Source organism: Dendrobium catenatum, unplaced genomic scaffold (genome assembly GCF_001605985.2).
Source record: "Dendrobium catenatum unplaced genomic scaffold, ASM160598v2 fragScaff_scaffold_772, whole genome shotgun sequence".
Lineage (NCBI taxonomy): Eukaryota > Viridiplantae > Streptophyta > Magnoliopsida > Asparagales > Orchidaceae > Dendrobium > Dendrobium catenatum.
In genome coordinates, this window is record NW_021319234.1 from 74269 (window position 1) to 89677 (window position 15409).

The 15409-nt window shown below is 38.1% G+C and overlaps 1 protein-coding gene across 2 annotated transcripts in view; it reads right to left on the minus strand.

Annotated features, from left to right (window-relative positions):
- Nucleotides 1-13684, minus strand: part of LOC110101733 — a 19460-nt gene extending 5776 nt beyond the window's left edge. The window contains exons 1-3 of one of the 2 annotated variants that reach the window (XM_020829765.2): nucleotides 13511-13684; nucleotides 9182-10021; nucleotides 6969-7175 (exon numbers count right to left, since the gene is read on the minus strand). In XM_020829765.2, the coding sequence (XP_020685424.1) occupies nucleotides 7001-7175; nucleotides 9182-10020 (1014 nt within the window). In that variant the 5' untranslated portion in view covers nucleotide 10021; nucleotides 13511-13684 and the 3' untranslated portion in view covers nucleotides 6969-7000. Of the gene's footprint in view, nucleotides 1-6968; nucleotides 7176-9181; nucleotides 10027-13510 lie in introns of both variants that reach the window. The other variant, XM_020829766.2, reaches the window with a different exon arrangement.
- Between the last annotated feature and the right edge of the window lie 1725 nt (nucleotides 13685-15409).

Sequence of the window (15409 nt, forward strand, 5' to 3'; positions counted from 1 at the left end):
ATTCTAGAGATTGGGAGAGTGCGATCCTCCTCTCGAATAGAGGATCCTTGTATCTTTGCTATTTTCCTTGCATCTACTAGTAAAATACAAGACTTTTCTCCAAATTTCTCTCAGTTTTTCCCATTGTTTTGGCTGTTTTCTCAAGTATTTCCTATCAAATTGGTATCAGAGCAAGTCTTGGGACAAATCGTGGGCTGTTTTTGACCAATTTCAGCGGTTGAAATTGCACATGCGAAGGAGAAAATTGCTGATTTTTTTTTTCAAATCCCAAGATCTTCTCATAATTTGCAAGTCGTAGGAGATGACGGCTAAGAAGGTGGATGCTTTGGAGGAGAGAATTGAAGGAGAGATAAATCAAATCAAGGAGACCGTGGAGGAACGAATGTCTTCCATGGAGGGGCAAGTGGCCGATCTACGGGATATGATGAAAAAGATGTTGGAGTTTCAAACTCAATCGGCGGCATCTGATGCAAAAGGGCCAGCAGCGAAGAACACCAACTCTGAAATCCATCTGGAGGAAGAGGAGGTGGAAATCGTGGAAGGGAGTAGGGGAAGGCTAGGGGTGTCAATTTTTGACACGACACGAAACACGACCCGAACCCGACCCGGAAAAATCCGAGTTCGGGTCAACCCAAACCCGAAACGGGTCGGGTTCGGGTTCATGAAATCAACCCGTTTTAAAAATCGGATCGGGTTCGGGTTGACCCGCCAACCCGAAATTGACCCGAAAGTGACCCGAAAGTGACACGAAAAATCATTTTTGACCCGAAAACCCGAGATTGACCCGTTTTTGACCCGATTTTTACCCGAAAACCCGAGATTGACCCGATTTTTGACCCGAAAATTAGCAATTTTCGTTCAATCTCGGGTCATTCGTGTCGGGTCGGGTTCGAGTTCAGAAACCTGACCCGTTTTTAAAAACGGGTCGGGTTCGGGTTGACCCGAACAGTGCCGGGTCAGTTCCGGGTTCGACCCGAACCCGACCCGTTGACCCGAATTGACACCCCTATAGAAGGCCTCATTTGGAGCCTTTCCAGAGGGAGGAGAGAGGAAGAAGATATGGGGAAAGGAAAGGCTGTGGAGACGTGGAGGTCCAGATGCCCAGGGACCTGGGGGAGGCCATGAAACTTGCACAGTTGGTTGAAAATCAAAATAACCTGGAGAAGGGAGCTAGGAGTAGTAGTAGCTCAGGAGGCACTTACAGGTGGACGACTACCCACCTAGCCCCCAAGGAAGCGTCCCCAGGAGGGATGAAAGAAACGAAGGAAAAAGCCACAAGAGGAGGAAATGGGGGGCAGTTCAAGAGGCTCACTGAGAAGGAAATGCATGAGAAAAGAACAAAAGGGTTGTGCTTCCGATGCGATGAAAAATACACGCCAGGGCACAAGTGCAAGGATCGAACTCTTCAAGTTCTCCTCATTTGTGAAGAAAGGAAAACGAAGAGGGAGGGGGAAGCGATTCTGAGGTGGAGGAAAAGATGCATCTGGATGTGGCAGAAGTCTCTCTCAACTCCATAGTGGGATTCACTCCAAGTCACACTATGTGGGTAAAGGGAGAGATAGCTGACCGTGGAGTCATGGTGTTGATTGATAGTGGGACAACCCACAATTTCATTTCCACCCAGATTGTGGAGCTGCTGGGGATGAAGTTAGAAGATACTGGAGGCTATGGGGTGATGATGGGCACAGGGAAGGTAGAAATGGGAAGAGGAGTCTGCAGGGGGTGTTGCTGAAGATCCAAGGCATACAAATGAAGGAAGACTTCCTTCCCCTAGAATTGGGGAGTACGGATGTCATCCTAGGGATGAAGTGGTTGCAGACATTGGGGGAAACCAAAGTAAATTGGGGCACTCTGCGGATGGAGTTGATAAAGGGTGGAAGGAAGAGGGTGATTCAAGGGGATGCAGGGCTGACCAAGGCAAGAGTTTCTCTTAAAGCCCTAATCAAGACAATTCAAGAGGGGGAAGGCTACTTGGTGGAATTACACTAATTAGAAGGAGTGAGTGTGGAGGAAGGGGGAGACATACCCCTCTCTGTGCAGCCCTTGATCCAGGAATTTGAGGAGGTTTTTCAACCACCTCTAGGGTTGCCACCATCCAGGGAGCAGGAGCATGCCATCACGTTAAGGGAGGGAGTGTCACCTGTTAGTGTACGACCAAACCGTTACCCTCAGTTTCAGAAGGATGAAATATAAAAGTTGATCAGAGAAATGCTGGAAGCAGGGATTATTAGGCCCAGCACTAGCCCGTTCTCTAGTCATGTTCTATTGGTGAAGAAAAAGGATGGAAGCTGGCGCTTCTGTTTAGACTATCGCGCACTCAACAAGGAAACTGTACCTGATAAATTTCCCATACCAGTGATTGATGAGCTTCTGGATGAGTTGAGTGGAACAGTGATTTTCAGCAAGATCGACTTGAAATCAGGATATCACCAGATACGAATGAAGAAAGAAGATGTGCCCAAGACCGCCTTTAGAACTCATGAGGGACACTATGAGTTCCTAGTGATGCCCTTTGGCCTCACCAATGCCCCAGCTACGTTCCAGTCACTCATGAATAAGATCTTCAAACAGTATCTCAGGCGATTCGTGTTGGTATTCTTCGATGACATCTTAGTATATAGCAGAACAGAGGAGGAGCATTGAGGACACTTAAAGAAGGTGTTAGAGGTTCTCCACGAGCACCAGTTGAGGGCTAACTTGAAGAAGTGCTGCTTCGCACGAGCTAGTGTGGAATACTTGGGGCACGTGATATCCAAGGAAGGGGTAGCAGCAGATCAGTCCAAGATTGAGGCCATGCTTAAGTGGCCACTGCCCAAAAATCTAAAGGAGCTGAGGGGATTCCTAGGGCTTACAGGTTACTACAGAAGATTTGTAAAAGGATACAACACTATAGCTTGGCCACTCACTGAGCAGTTGAAGAAAGATGGGTTCTTATGGGGGGAGGCAGCTATGACAGCATTCGAGAAGTTGAAGAAAGCTATGACCATAGTCCCGGTCTTAGCTTTACCAGATTTTACTCAGGTCTTTATAGTGGAGACAGATGCATCCGGATACGGACTAGGAGTAATGCTGATGCAGAGTCACAGGCCCATTGCATATTTCAGTCAGGTGTTGACTGTCAGAGCCAGGCTCAAATCTGTCTATGAGAGGGAGTTGATGGCAATTGTTTTGGCCATCTAAAAGTGGCTGCCCTACTTACTCGGAAGACATTTCATCGTCAGAACCGACCAACGGAGCCTGAAATATTTGTTGGAGCAGCGCATGGTAACAGAGGAGCATCAGAGATAGCTATCCAAACTGCTCAGGTATGATTTTGAGATTCAGTATAGGCCAGGGGTAGAAAATAAGGCAGCAGATGCCTTGTCCAGGTGCATGGGGGAGCTGCAGACAGTGGTTGTGTCAGTCCTAATGATGCTAGATTGGGAAGCCATAAAGGAGGAGAGCGCCATTGGCGTTACCAGGTGCGAGATTTGCCAAAGAAATAAGTATTTAGCTATGTCACCAGGGGGGTTACTGCAGCCATTGGCGTTACCAGGATGAGTCTGGGAGGAGATATCTATGGACTTCATTGATGGGCTACCCCGCTCTGAGGGATTCACTGTGATTTTGGTGGTAGTGGATAGATCGAGCAAATATGCTCACTTTATTCCTCTACGCCATCCATACACTGCGGTGACAGTAGCGGCAGTTTTCATCAGGGAGATAGTCAGATTACACGAAGTGCCCGAGGCAATAGTATCAGACAGGGATAAAGTGTTCCTCAGCCATTTCTGGAAAGAATTGTTCAGACTGCAGGGGACGGTGCTGAAAAGGAGTACTGCTTACCACCCACAGACAGATGGTCAAACAGAAGTGGTCAACCGGAGCCTGGAAACTTATCTGAGATGCTTTGCATCAGAGACACCCAAGCTATGGGCTAAATGGCTATCATGGGCCGATTACTTGTACAACACCTCTTTTCATTCAGCCTCTCAAATGACCCCATTTAAGGTGTTGTACGGAAGGGATCCGCCCCACTTGGTGCATTTTGGGAGTAGCAGCACGCCCGTATCTTCAGTAGAGTATTTGGAGGAGAGGGATAAGACACTAGAAGAGTTAAAAAGACATCTGTTAATGGCTCAACAGATTATGAAGAAACAAGCTGATGGGCATTGGAAGGATATTCAATTTAAAGTGGGCGAGAAAGTATTCTTGAAACTCCGTCCATATCGACAAAAAATGGTCGCCAACCGAAGGAATGAGAAGCTTGCTCCAAGGTACTTTGGGCCTTATGAAGTGTTGGCGAAAATTGGAGCTGTGGCATATCGTTTGAAGCTACCACCGACGGCGACGATCCACCCCGTTTTCCATGTATCCTAGCTGAGGAGAGCCATTGGGGATTATGCTACCAGTACGGAGTTACCAGGGACATTAACTGAGGAGATGGAGATGATACTGGAACCTTTGGAGCTCATGGAGGTTCGTCAGAAAGCAGATGGAGCAACTGAAGTCCTGATCAAATGGAAGAACCTCCCTGACTACGAGGCCACGTGGGAGCCATACGAGCGGATGAAGCGACAGTTTCCTGACTTCCACGTTGAGGACAAGGTGGTTCTTTGGGAGGGCGGTAATGTTAGACCGGTCCTCCTTGGACCGGTCCAGCCGGCCCAGCCCCTTGGGCCGGCTCAGTTTGTATACAGCAGGAGGAGCCGGCGGAAGCCAGGGGGGAGATTTAGGTGAGGTCCACTTGAAATTCAAATTGAATCTTGGAGCCAAAAGGAGGGGAAGCAAGGGTAATTAGGTCCTTTTGTATTAGATTTGAATTGTATGCATTAAGTAGGGAGTAAAGAGAGGATTAGGGTTAGGTCATATTGTGTGATAATTTTCTTGTTCTTTTTTGGTGGCTAGGGCTCTAGATCGAATTCTAGAGATTGGGAGAGTGGATCCTCCTCTCGAATAGAGGATCCTTGTATCTTTGCTATTTTCCTTGCATCCACTAGTAAAATACAAGTCTTTTCTCAAGTATTCTCGCAGATTTTCCAAGATTTACCTCTATTTTTGCTGTTTTCCTGCTGTGAACAGCAATTTGCTTGGAGATTTGCTGTAAAAGTGAATAGGAAATACTTGAAATCAAGTATTTTCTATCAATTTCCTTCTCAGAATTTGAGATATTGACAGAAATACTTGAGATTAACAAGTATTCCCTATCAAATTGGTATCAGATTTTTTTACTAATGGTTCTTAATATCAGTGAAGAATTAGAAGACCAATGCAACAATATCCACTTTAGCTCTTTAACTTACAAAGATCCAAGAAAGCAACATGAAAACTTCTCACTCACAATCCTCAGCAACTCCAACAAAAATCAAATTTTCGTTGAAGCAGGATCTTTTGCCAATAAATCTAGTGCATTGTCACCGGTTGGAATCTTTACAATATTCACAATTTTTTTAGCAACAGCCTCATTGAAAAGAAACTTCACATATTACATTCTAGATTTTTAGAGAAGGACATCACATTTTGATTATCACAAAACATGGGCATAGGAGCAAATAGTGGCTAAATTGGAAATCAACTTTTCGGACCATGTAACTTACTTTTGTATCTTCAAATGCAGCAATGCATTTAGATTCGATTATAGATAAGACTACAACTGACTTCAAATTAGTCTTCTAACTAATCTTATTTCAAACTATCTTAAACACATAACTATAAAAGATCTTTAGGTCATCTCCAACCAAAAAACTCAATTTTCACTTCAAAATATAGTAATACATCAAAATGCAATAACTTGTCTCCAATCAAACTCCATTTTCTAATGCCAAAAAAAGAATATTCCAAGTATATTATTTCCCATATTTTATTTTACATATTAAATATTAATTTTTGAATTTAAAAAAAAAAATAACGGGTGAACAATGTGATGCCAATCTGTTCACCCGCCATCAAATAGCGACATTTTTGCCAATTGGATGGAGCGACGGAAGAACACCATACATGTGTATGGCGTTCAGCTGGAGATGCTCTCAAGAGTATCAAAATAACTTGTAAAATCTAAATATCATATAATTACTTCATCTACATAATCAAAATTTTCATAACTTAATCCCCTCTCTCCCCCCATCATTTGTTTCTTGGCTCCCAATGACGTCATTGCAGAGCCACTTGGAAGTAAGGTTGGGCAATTTCTACCTTCCCTATCCCTGTCTACCATTCACTTTGTACCTTGCCTAACCCTGTCTACCGTTCACTTTGTACCAAAATAGCACTTGGATACCAAAATGATCCAATAATCTCCCCATCATGATGAATTTTTTTATTCTCATCAAGTAAACAACTAAGGCACATTATGATATTATTAGCCAAAAACAAGCACTCTAGACTATCACTTTTGTCTCCACCTATTCCTTCCTAGCTTTGTCAAAATTTCTTATGTTGAGTGCAGTGTGTAAGCATGTTAAATCACAAATACTAAAAAAAACCATGCTTCTTGCTCTTAAGAAAAGGTAATGATTATGATGATCATATTAGAGTTGGCATGTCTTATGAATGTCCATTGTTCAACCATTTCTTTTAGTGTGTCATGTTATTAGTCTCTCTTTCTTCCTACTCTTTCAATACTTATTTTATCTACTCATCTCCTGCAGGTATTTTCTATCCTTCAGTGTGCCTACCTAACCCACTAACTCTATTATCTTCAATAGTTGCTACTCTTATCATCCTTCTAAAGTAATCATTCTTCAATCCATCCTTCTTAAATTTAACATACATTTATCTTAACACTCTCATTTATCATGCTCAACTTAACTATCAATACTAGAATACGCTATGACATAATGGATGATAATCTGTAGTCAATAAATATAGATGTTGATGGCCAAATCAATCGATTAATTGGTTGCCATAATGTATTTTTTAGAAATCACCGGTTCTTATTAACCAACACAACATTTCAAAAAAAAAGAGAGAAAAAAGTATAGGCTGCTTACCAGTGTCATAAATTGCAGAAATGAAAAATGTACTAAATTCCAGGCTTATTCAATGCCATGAACTTGCACTGTTCATTCATGGCAAGCAACTGGGCCTCCTTTTTGTCTAGGAGATTCCTTAATCTAACATTCTCATCCATGAGTTTCTGAACTTCAGCCTCTTTCTGCACCGTTTCATTTTCAAGGCGTGAATTCTTCTCCATAAGCCTGTTTTAAAAAAAAAAAGACATCAATTTGACAGAGATTACCTTCAACAACTTGAGATTTGATTTCAATGAAAAGGCATGAAAGTCAGTTGACAATCTACATTTTCTTGCTGTTTTTATTCAAACAACAACATTTGAGCATTAATATAATGTAAGAGCTGATCCATTACACATCAGCAAAATATAATAATTCACTATTTAGTCAGTAATGTTGGTCATGACAACGCACCATTTAATGAAATATAAAATGGTTTGGTTACATGATTTTTTCTTTGTCCTAAGGATAAAGGCAAGCCTATCCAAATATTTGAAACCCCGTCACTAACATTTGAGCATTAATGAAAGTACAAGTTTATCAAAGATCCATCAGCTAAATATAACAATTAACTATTGAGTGAGTAATGCCTGTGATGTAAAACTAAATGCATAGGTAAATATGCAATGTTTGAAATTAAACGCATTTTCAATTAGAACAACAATAATTAAGTTTACTTCAGCGATTTAAACAAACCTTGAAAACAAGAAGATTGTGATCTAAGCTTAGCCCAAATTACACGATAAGAGTTAGAATCATGAATAATCAATTCCAATCAAGCTTAGCATAGCATGAGAGATTTTCAAAGGAAATTCCTAAATTAACATTTAGACTATTCACTAATTGGGTCTACTCACTCACACTCTTGATATTTGGTTAAACGGATACAAGTTGCACAATCTTTATGATGTCACAATGAAGGGAAACTTAGAAGGGAAAAAACTTGGAGGAGAGTTCACCATTGTCAGGGTTTAGAAGTTAGTCGCCACTGGACGGGAGGGTGTTGTTGTTCGATGGCGGTGACAAGGGAGAAGATGATCCTCTCTACATTGTCTTCAACAGTTTGATCGTCGGCAAAGTCGATGTTGAAGAACGGTGACCGGAGGACGTCGATGGACCCTTGGTCGTTGAATACGAAGCCGTTGTCTTGTTCAGGATACACCATACATGAGTGGACGACATATTAGGAGTTGGGGCACCTTTGGACGGCAAACGTAGTCGTTCCAGACAACAGGGCAGCAAAGGAACTTTGCTGAAATTTCTGGACAGATGTGGGAGACCTTGGAGAGATGGCAATAGCAGAAAATAGGAAGAGATTAGGAGTAATTGAGGTGGAGAGAGGAGGGGAAGGGGCTGGTCATATGGAAGAGGGAAAGAGATTCTAGTTCCATATTTGAGATATTATTTAAGGAAGGGAAGTGGTTCCAAAATCTGAATTTTAAATTCAGATTTAATGGGAGAGGTAATTGGGAAGATTTGAAATTCAAATTCCCAAACAAAGGGGAAAGGGAGTGAGGGGCCGCGGGCTATGAGAGGAGGGAAGATTAGTGAGCTTTAATTGCTTGCCAATTCAAGCAACTTAAGTTGGGAAAGAGGATTTAAGAAGAGCTCTCCATAGCACTTCTCTTGGAACCCCACACCATACATGATTGACCCAAAAAAAAAAGAGAAGCATGCATTACAAAAGATTGATTGATTTAAGAAGGGAGAAGAGGAACAGAACATAGTAGACTTGGTTGAGCCAAATACTCTCAAACCATAATATCACAAAATACTAGGTTTTTTTTACTTTAACATCAGTTCCAATATAAATTATAAAAGATCCCATCGAAGTATCTCCAAGGAAACATCTTTCAATATAGAAAATATCAGCAACAAACAGTTCAATAATAAATTACTTAATAGTCTAAACCTACAATGTTCCAAAGCCTAAAAAAGGAGATTCTTTGTCTAGAATTTGCAAAACGACCATCCAGACAACATATAATCAATCAGACAAACAACTATCTTTTGATTTAGGCTTTGTTTGAGATGGCTTTTTTACTGTTTCTCGAAGTAGTTTTTTAGTACAAAATTTTAATTTTTATACTAAAAAACTACTTCGAGAAGCAGTAAAAAAGCCGTCCCAAACAAAACATTAATTGTTTTAAACAGACGAAATAAAAACCATTCAAAAATCATAAATGTCATACCTATCAAAAACATCCCTCGTTAGCATGTGAGTTTCTGGTGAAAGTGCTTCCTCTCTGGATCGTATGAGATTGTTAACATAGGATTTCAGCATTTCAAAATCTTGCTTCACGCGAGAAAGCTCTTGCTCATTTTCAGCTGCGTGCTGCTTCTGCCTGGATGTTTCTAGCACCATATGTTCAACCTTTTGCCTCATCTCATTAAGCTTCTCATTCGTACAAGCTGCAAAGTTTTCCATCTCTTTAACCTTTGTTGACATTCTCTCAATTTGTAGTGCCTTCCTCCTAAGTTCTGTCAACCCTAAATTTACTTTTTCTTTTTCATTAACAACTTCAGTTTCTGCAATGATGACCCTTTTAACAAGTGACTCCATAATATCTGTGACCATGCCAACTGACTTCAATACTTCTCCAGTATATGCTCGATCATTAGCTTCAAGTGATCCAAGCTTAAAATTACTAGTTAATGAAGCTTCTTTTGCTAGAATTTCAAAAGAAGGATTCAAAACCTTGGAACAATCCAATAAGGCTGCACCATGTACATTGGTAAGCTTTGCTCCATCATGTTTTGTCACACAAGAACACTGGGATAAATGCATAACTGCCATATTTCTAGCCTTAGATTTAAGAAAAGTGAGCAATGTTGAAATAGTTCCAACTTTACACCAAAGAATATCCAGCTCACTCTTTGCATCATCTTCTGAGCACTGAATGCCAACTTTTAACTCCAATAACTTGTCCCGCAGTGCATCAACTTGAGATTGGAAAATCTCCAAGTCCTGCTTCCAAGAAATCTCTTCTCCACATGTCTGCAAATCACATACCATAGCTCCATTCTCCATACTATCCTTACCATGTAACATGAAGGAATACTTTTAGGTGAAGTTCAGTAAGAATTTAATAAATGATTAAAAGGAAGTGCAGCAAATACACGTTATTCATCAAAACCCTTAGAAATTAACCACTAATAAGTACAATTGCAAATGAAAATTGCTGAAAATCAAATTGAACTAGTAAATAAGCATGTGTAACAAGCATGTACTTGAAAAAAAAATTAAAAAAACATAGAAGCCAATAAGCTAGACCAAATTTCCAATGAAAATGTCGACAGTGTTAGAAAGTAGATAAATGGAAGGGGAGATGGGAGCTAAGGTGCATCATAGATCATTTTCTAATAAGTCTATATAGTCATCATATATTAGAATGTTACTCAAACGGCTCAAAATAAAAACAAGTACAAGTTCACTTCTCAGGCATTCCACTATTTCAAAGAGTATCAGCCTTCAACTACTCAAGACCATCATCTAGTCTGTTTACTCTTAGATGAGTAAAGGTATCCGAGATGCCTCCAATTTCATTGTTCAGGAGGTATATTCAAAGGAGTCTGCCCCCCCCAACACATAGGTTCAACTACGTCTTGGAGCGATCCTTCTTTATTTATTTTAAATTCAATAAAAGGGTTAAAGCATCTCCAAGATCTATGGAGATGATTATTCTGATAGATTTGTATGCTAGGGATTATTTAGCCTCTAATATCATTATGAGGACATCTAGCACCTCCTTACTCGTCAATCTTCCTGATCATGAAACTTCACTGCTACCTTCTGGCCATTCAAGGAGTTCAAATAAATATTGGGGTCACCAATTTTTCACCATTTATTTAAGACAAAAAAAGAGCATCTTTGAGAAGTATAGCGAAATAAATTATTGGTGTCATTTTGCGTAGGTGTAAACCTTATATTAATTTTACACCTTGTCAATTCTTGCATATTTTTCATCACAATCATATTATGACGTAGATGATGTAGTGCATCACTTGGGAGAGATGTCCTAGTTAGCCCATGTCTTTTTTTGCACCATAATTGGTTAGCTTATAACATGTAACTTATGGTTGATGTCCTGAGAAACCTTTGCTACTACTCACAGCACAGTAATCAGTTTTCGCCGTGAGCATGGCTTCTAAAGAACACCATAGAACTAGAAAAATTCATATTTTGATTCATAATATTATTTTCAGAATAAGTTTTAAAAATTTTGATCGACCTAAAATCAATTCTCAATCTTTCTCATCTAGTCTTGGAACTAGTAATGATAGTTCTTAGAATGGGAGAGTTCTTACTCAAATAAGTGTCAAAAGAAAGCGAGTTCATGCTTCATGGATGATCAAGACGTCAATATTATTTTAAGAAAATAAATATGGAAAGAACATAACATCTTGCGAGGGTTTAATAAAATGTTCAGCTATCCATGTGTCTGGCATGTCAACATAGATATCCTCAAGTATGCACCTGCGTTATAGCTACCAAAAAGCCATATATTATTTTTAATGAATAACATTCTTGAATAAAGTTATGATGCAGATTAATAAAATGTAATTTATTTACATATTTTCTTATCCCGCGACTCCAATAAGTGAAATGAAATAGAGAAATAACAAACAATAATGCAACTTTGCTTGACTTTACAACACAATTTTTATTTAAGTGATAAGTATTAAGAACATCAAAGAACAAATCTACAAATAATGGTGTATTTTCAAAAATATTTACTGAATTGCAAGCTTAGTTTAGTAGGCTTCGACACCAGAGCTTCAATAACGCTCAAACCTCATCATTCCATTAGATTCATAGATATCTTTGAAACAAGGACATCTCATACGATCACCATAAAAATATCAGCTATAAAGCGTTTATGATTGTAATAAAATGAACTATATTCTGCAAACTTACATTTCCAACTAGGTGACCAAGCTTTAATAATACTGATAAATTTTTTTAAATGCTTATAAGTGTTGTTTGCAAGCATTAGCAATCATCAAACCAAAAAAAAGGAGATAACATCAGCAAAGAAGAAAACTAATAATAAATAAAATTTCAAATCGATGCCATTCTCATAGGTGAAACCCTTATTTATTTATTTATTTATTTGTTACAAACTCTAGCTCAAGATAAATTACATCTCATTTTTCTTAAATACTCATACTCAAAAAGACTAACACCAAAAATAGTTGGGGTAAGGCTATTGCTAAAGACTATACTCAGAGAAACTGATTCCAATTGATAAAAGATGAATTAGGGTTAAGGTTTATTCATGCCAATAATATTTCATGCAAAGTCACCAATTAATTCAACAGTTTACTTTCTTTAAATATTAAAGGATAATATTATAATCAAAATTCAATAGATTACAAAATAATTGAAATAATCCAAAGAATTCAATGAGGAATTAAAACACATATAATCAATGAAGAAAGTGAACTTAACTACCATAAATTAATTCCCAATAAAAGCTTCCAAAAATTAAATTTGTGGCGTGCCGATTTTTTATCATATAAAGAGCACTAAACAAATAATAATCAGTTTAAATATATCAACAAATACCAAAAAATAAAAGACCTTTTGCTATCAAGCTAATCCAATTAGCTCTGCAAATTCAATTTTTGTTGAGCATCTAACATAATTAGTTTTCCCAATAAATAAAGTATAGATAGTATAATTTTCTCTAAAGACACTTCAGGAGATCCATTAGTTTAATGATGAGCGTGATCAACCCAAATAGTCTTAAAAAGATTGGGATTGGTTTTCCCTCTCATCTCCCTCTCTACCAAACTCGGAAACGCCTATTTCCCAACCACTTGGGGTCGCTTTTTTTATGCAAATGTTTGTAAGTTCTTAGATAAAAGTTTCAAAAGTGATCTTCAGTGATATAATATTCAAATCCATCATTCCAATAATTTTATATTACTCTACTGATATTAAATATTAGAAGTGAAACTAAAGGTGACTTCAAGCCTTCAAAATTGAAATAAATTCTAACTTTTATGAAGATGAACTCAAAAAAACAGGAAATAACTACCATTCACTTTCTACCAAACAAATTCTTAAACTTATAATCACTTCCAACAACTTACCTCTAAACAAACTAGAAATTCATCTATCCACCGACATACTCTTGTTAACAAAGACAAACAAGATCATCATAGTTGAAAGTTGGCCATGGACTTAACATTATTTCAATCGCTGAAAGCCAGAAATTCACATGCTTCGTATAGATTCTCCCCTCACCCTCGAAAACACCCAAAATAACTGAATTTTTAAACAACAGATCTTCCTCAGCTGCCACAACCTACCGGCAGAACGCAATTAGGGGAAGGGGAATTTACAACGGATCGTTCGAACAGAAAACAAAGTAAACATAAGCTAGATCCCGCCTATCTATCTGTAGGCATCGAAGGTTAAACAGGGAATATCTTGGCATCGCCAAAAGCATAACTGCTCCAAAAAAAGTTGAAGATTTGACAATAGAACGATCCCAAGGGATCTAAGGAGTTACCTTTAAGGCGATTTGGAGGAGAATGAGATCGACCGTTGCCGGCAACCCCCTTGTCCTCTTATTCTTGTCGGAGATTAGTGGGATCTGGGGTTCCGGCAAGAGGGGAGACTGCAAATCGCCTAAGCGTGGTGCGCGGAACTGTTCGCGGTGTTTTGTAAAAGGGAGGGTTCTGAACAATTTTTTATTTATTTATTTTTCTAAACAATTATATATATTTATATAATATTTAATTTATTAAGTTATATTTAAAAATATCATTAATATTAATTTAATTAAACTATATATATATATAATCATTAATAGATTGGGGATTTAGGTTAAAATTGGAGAAAAAACTTTATTTAAAAATCTAATAGGATTTAGGCAACTCTAAAAATTATTTGATAAGATTTAGTAAAAATTTGTGTAAATATTGAATAAGAGTTTGTTTAGGATAACTGTAGCTTTTTATAAAGGTAACTGTAAAATTATAATAAGGAAAATAATTTTTAAAAAATTATTACGAGTATTATAAATATCTTCATTTAAAAAAAAAAAAGTAAATTAATAACTTTTTATAGCTATGATAAACTAACCGAAAGTCATATTTTGTTGCTTAAGGAGTGGCCATGGATCAATATTATAATTTAAAAGGAAGCAAACTAGCCAAACATAATGACATGTTCCATTGAATGCACTAAATTATATGACTTATTTAGAATTAGCCAAACAGTTTGGCGCATTCTATGGAATTTGTAATTCTATTTGACGCATTCTATTGAATGCACCAAACTCTGACGCATTGCTACATTAATTTCATACTTTAATTTGGCTGATTGGGGTGAATATACTAAATGATTTGGCACATTCTAAAGAACTAGCAAAATCATTTGGCGCATCTAAAGAATGCACCAAATGATTTGGCTAGTTTTGAATGGACCAAATCATTTGATGCGTTCTTTAGAATGTGTCAAATGATTTAGCTAGTTTACTTTTTTATTTAAAATTTTATGGCAGCCTCCATTCAAGACTTTATGATAATCTTTTTTTATGACCTTTATGGCGTGAAATGAACCATAGCTTCCTCTAAAATGATGTTCCTTCCATTACGTTCTTATTCACGAAAAAACTTGAGAGGTGCTAATGAAGTCCAAACAACATTGAAACTTGATTATCTAATCACTTTAGTCATATATATATTCATACTAATCTGATCTGAATGATTACATGCATATTATTTCTGCTTTCATATATTAATTGCACTTGTAGGTTTTGATAATCTGCTGAGTTGTTAGCTCGTTACATTATTTATATGAGTTCAAAAAAAGGTAAAGACTCAATGGAGTGAGGTAGATTCATTTTGTTGGAAGGGTGCGTAGAAATGTCATTGCCCAGAACTATGAGGTACGTTTAGTGACCCATAGGGCAAGTCATCGGACTCAACCGCTTTATCTTTAAATAGAGAAAGAGGTGTTTTCCCTTCTTCAAAGTTCTAAGAAGTACCAAACATTTAACATTAAGGGAAGACTATGAGAAAATTTTCAAATAACTAAAGCTCCTCCCATCCTCACCTCTACAACTACAAAACACAAGACCAACTATTGGATCTCAAAGTCAACATGGACATCTTTAACTTTGTATTAGTCAAAGAGGATAGAGGTAATGGATCGACTATGATATGAGAAAAATATAAAAATACTAAGGGCAGCAAATTGAGGTATCCAATCAAGAAAAAGTTGGCACGGGCACTCTTGATCTTTGCTCAACAGCTCCAACCTTGCTTCCAAGTCCATTCAAGCTAAGTCATCACTGATTAGGGGTGCAAACGAGCCGAGTCGAATTCAGTTTAGACCCTTGTCGAGCTCGGCTTGTTAGTTGGAAAGTGACTCGAGCTCGTCTCACTGTGGACGAGCTCGAGCC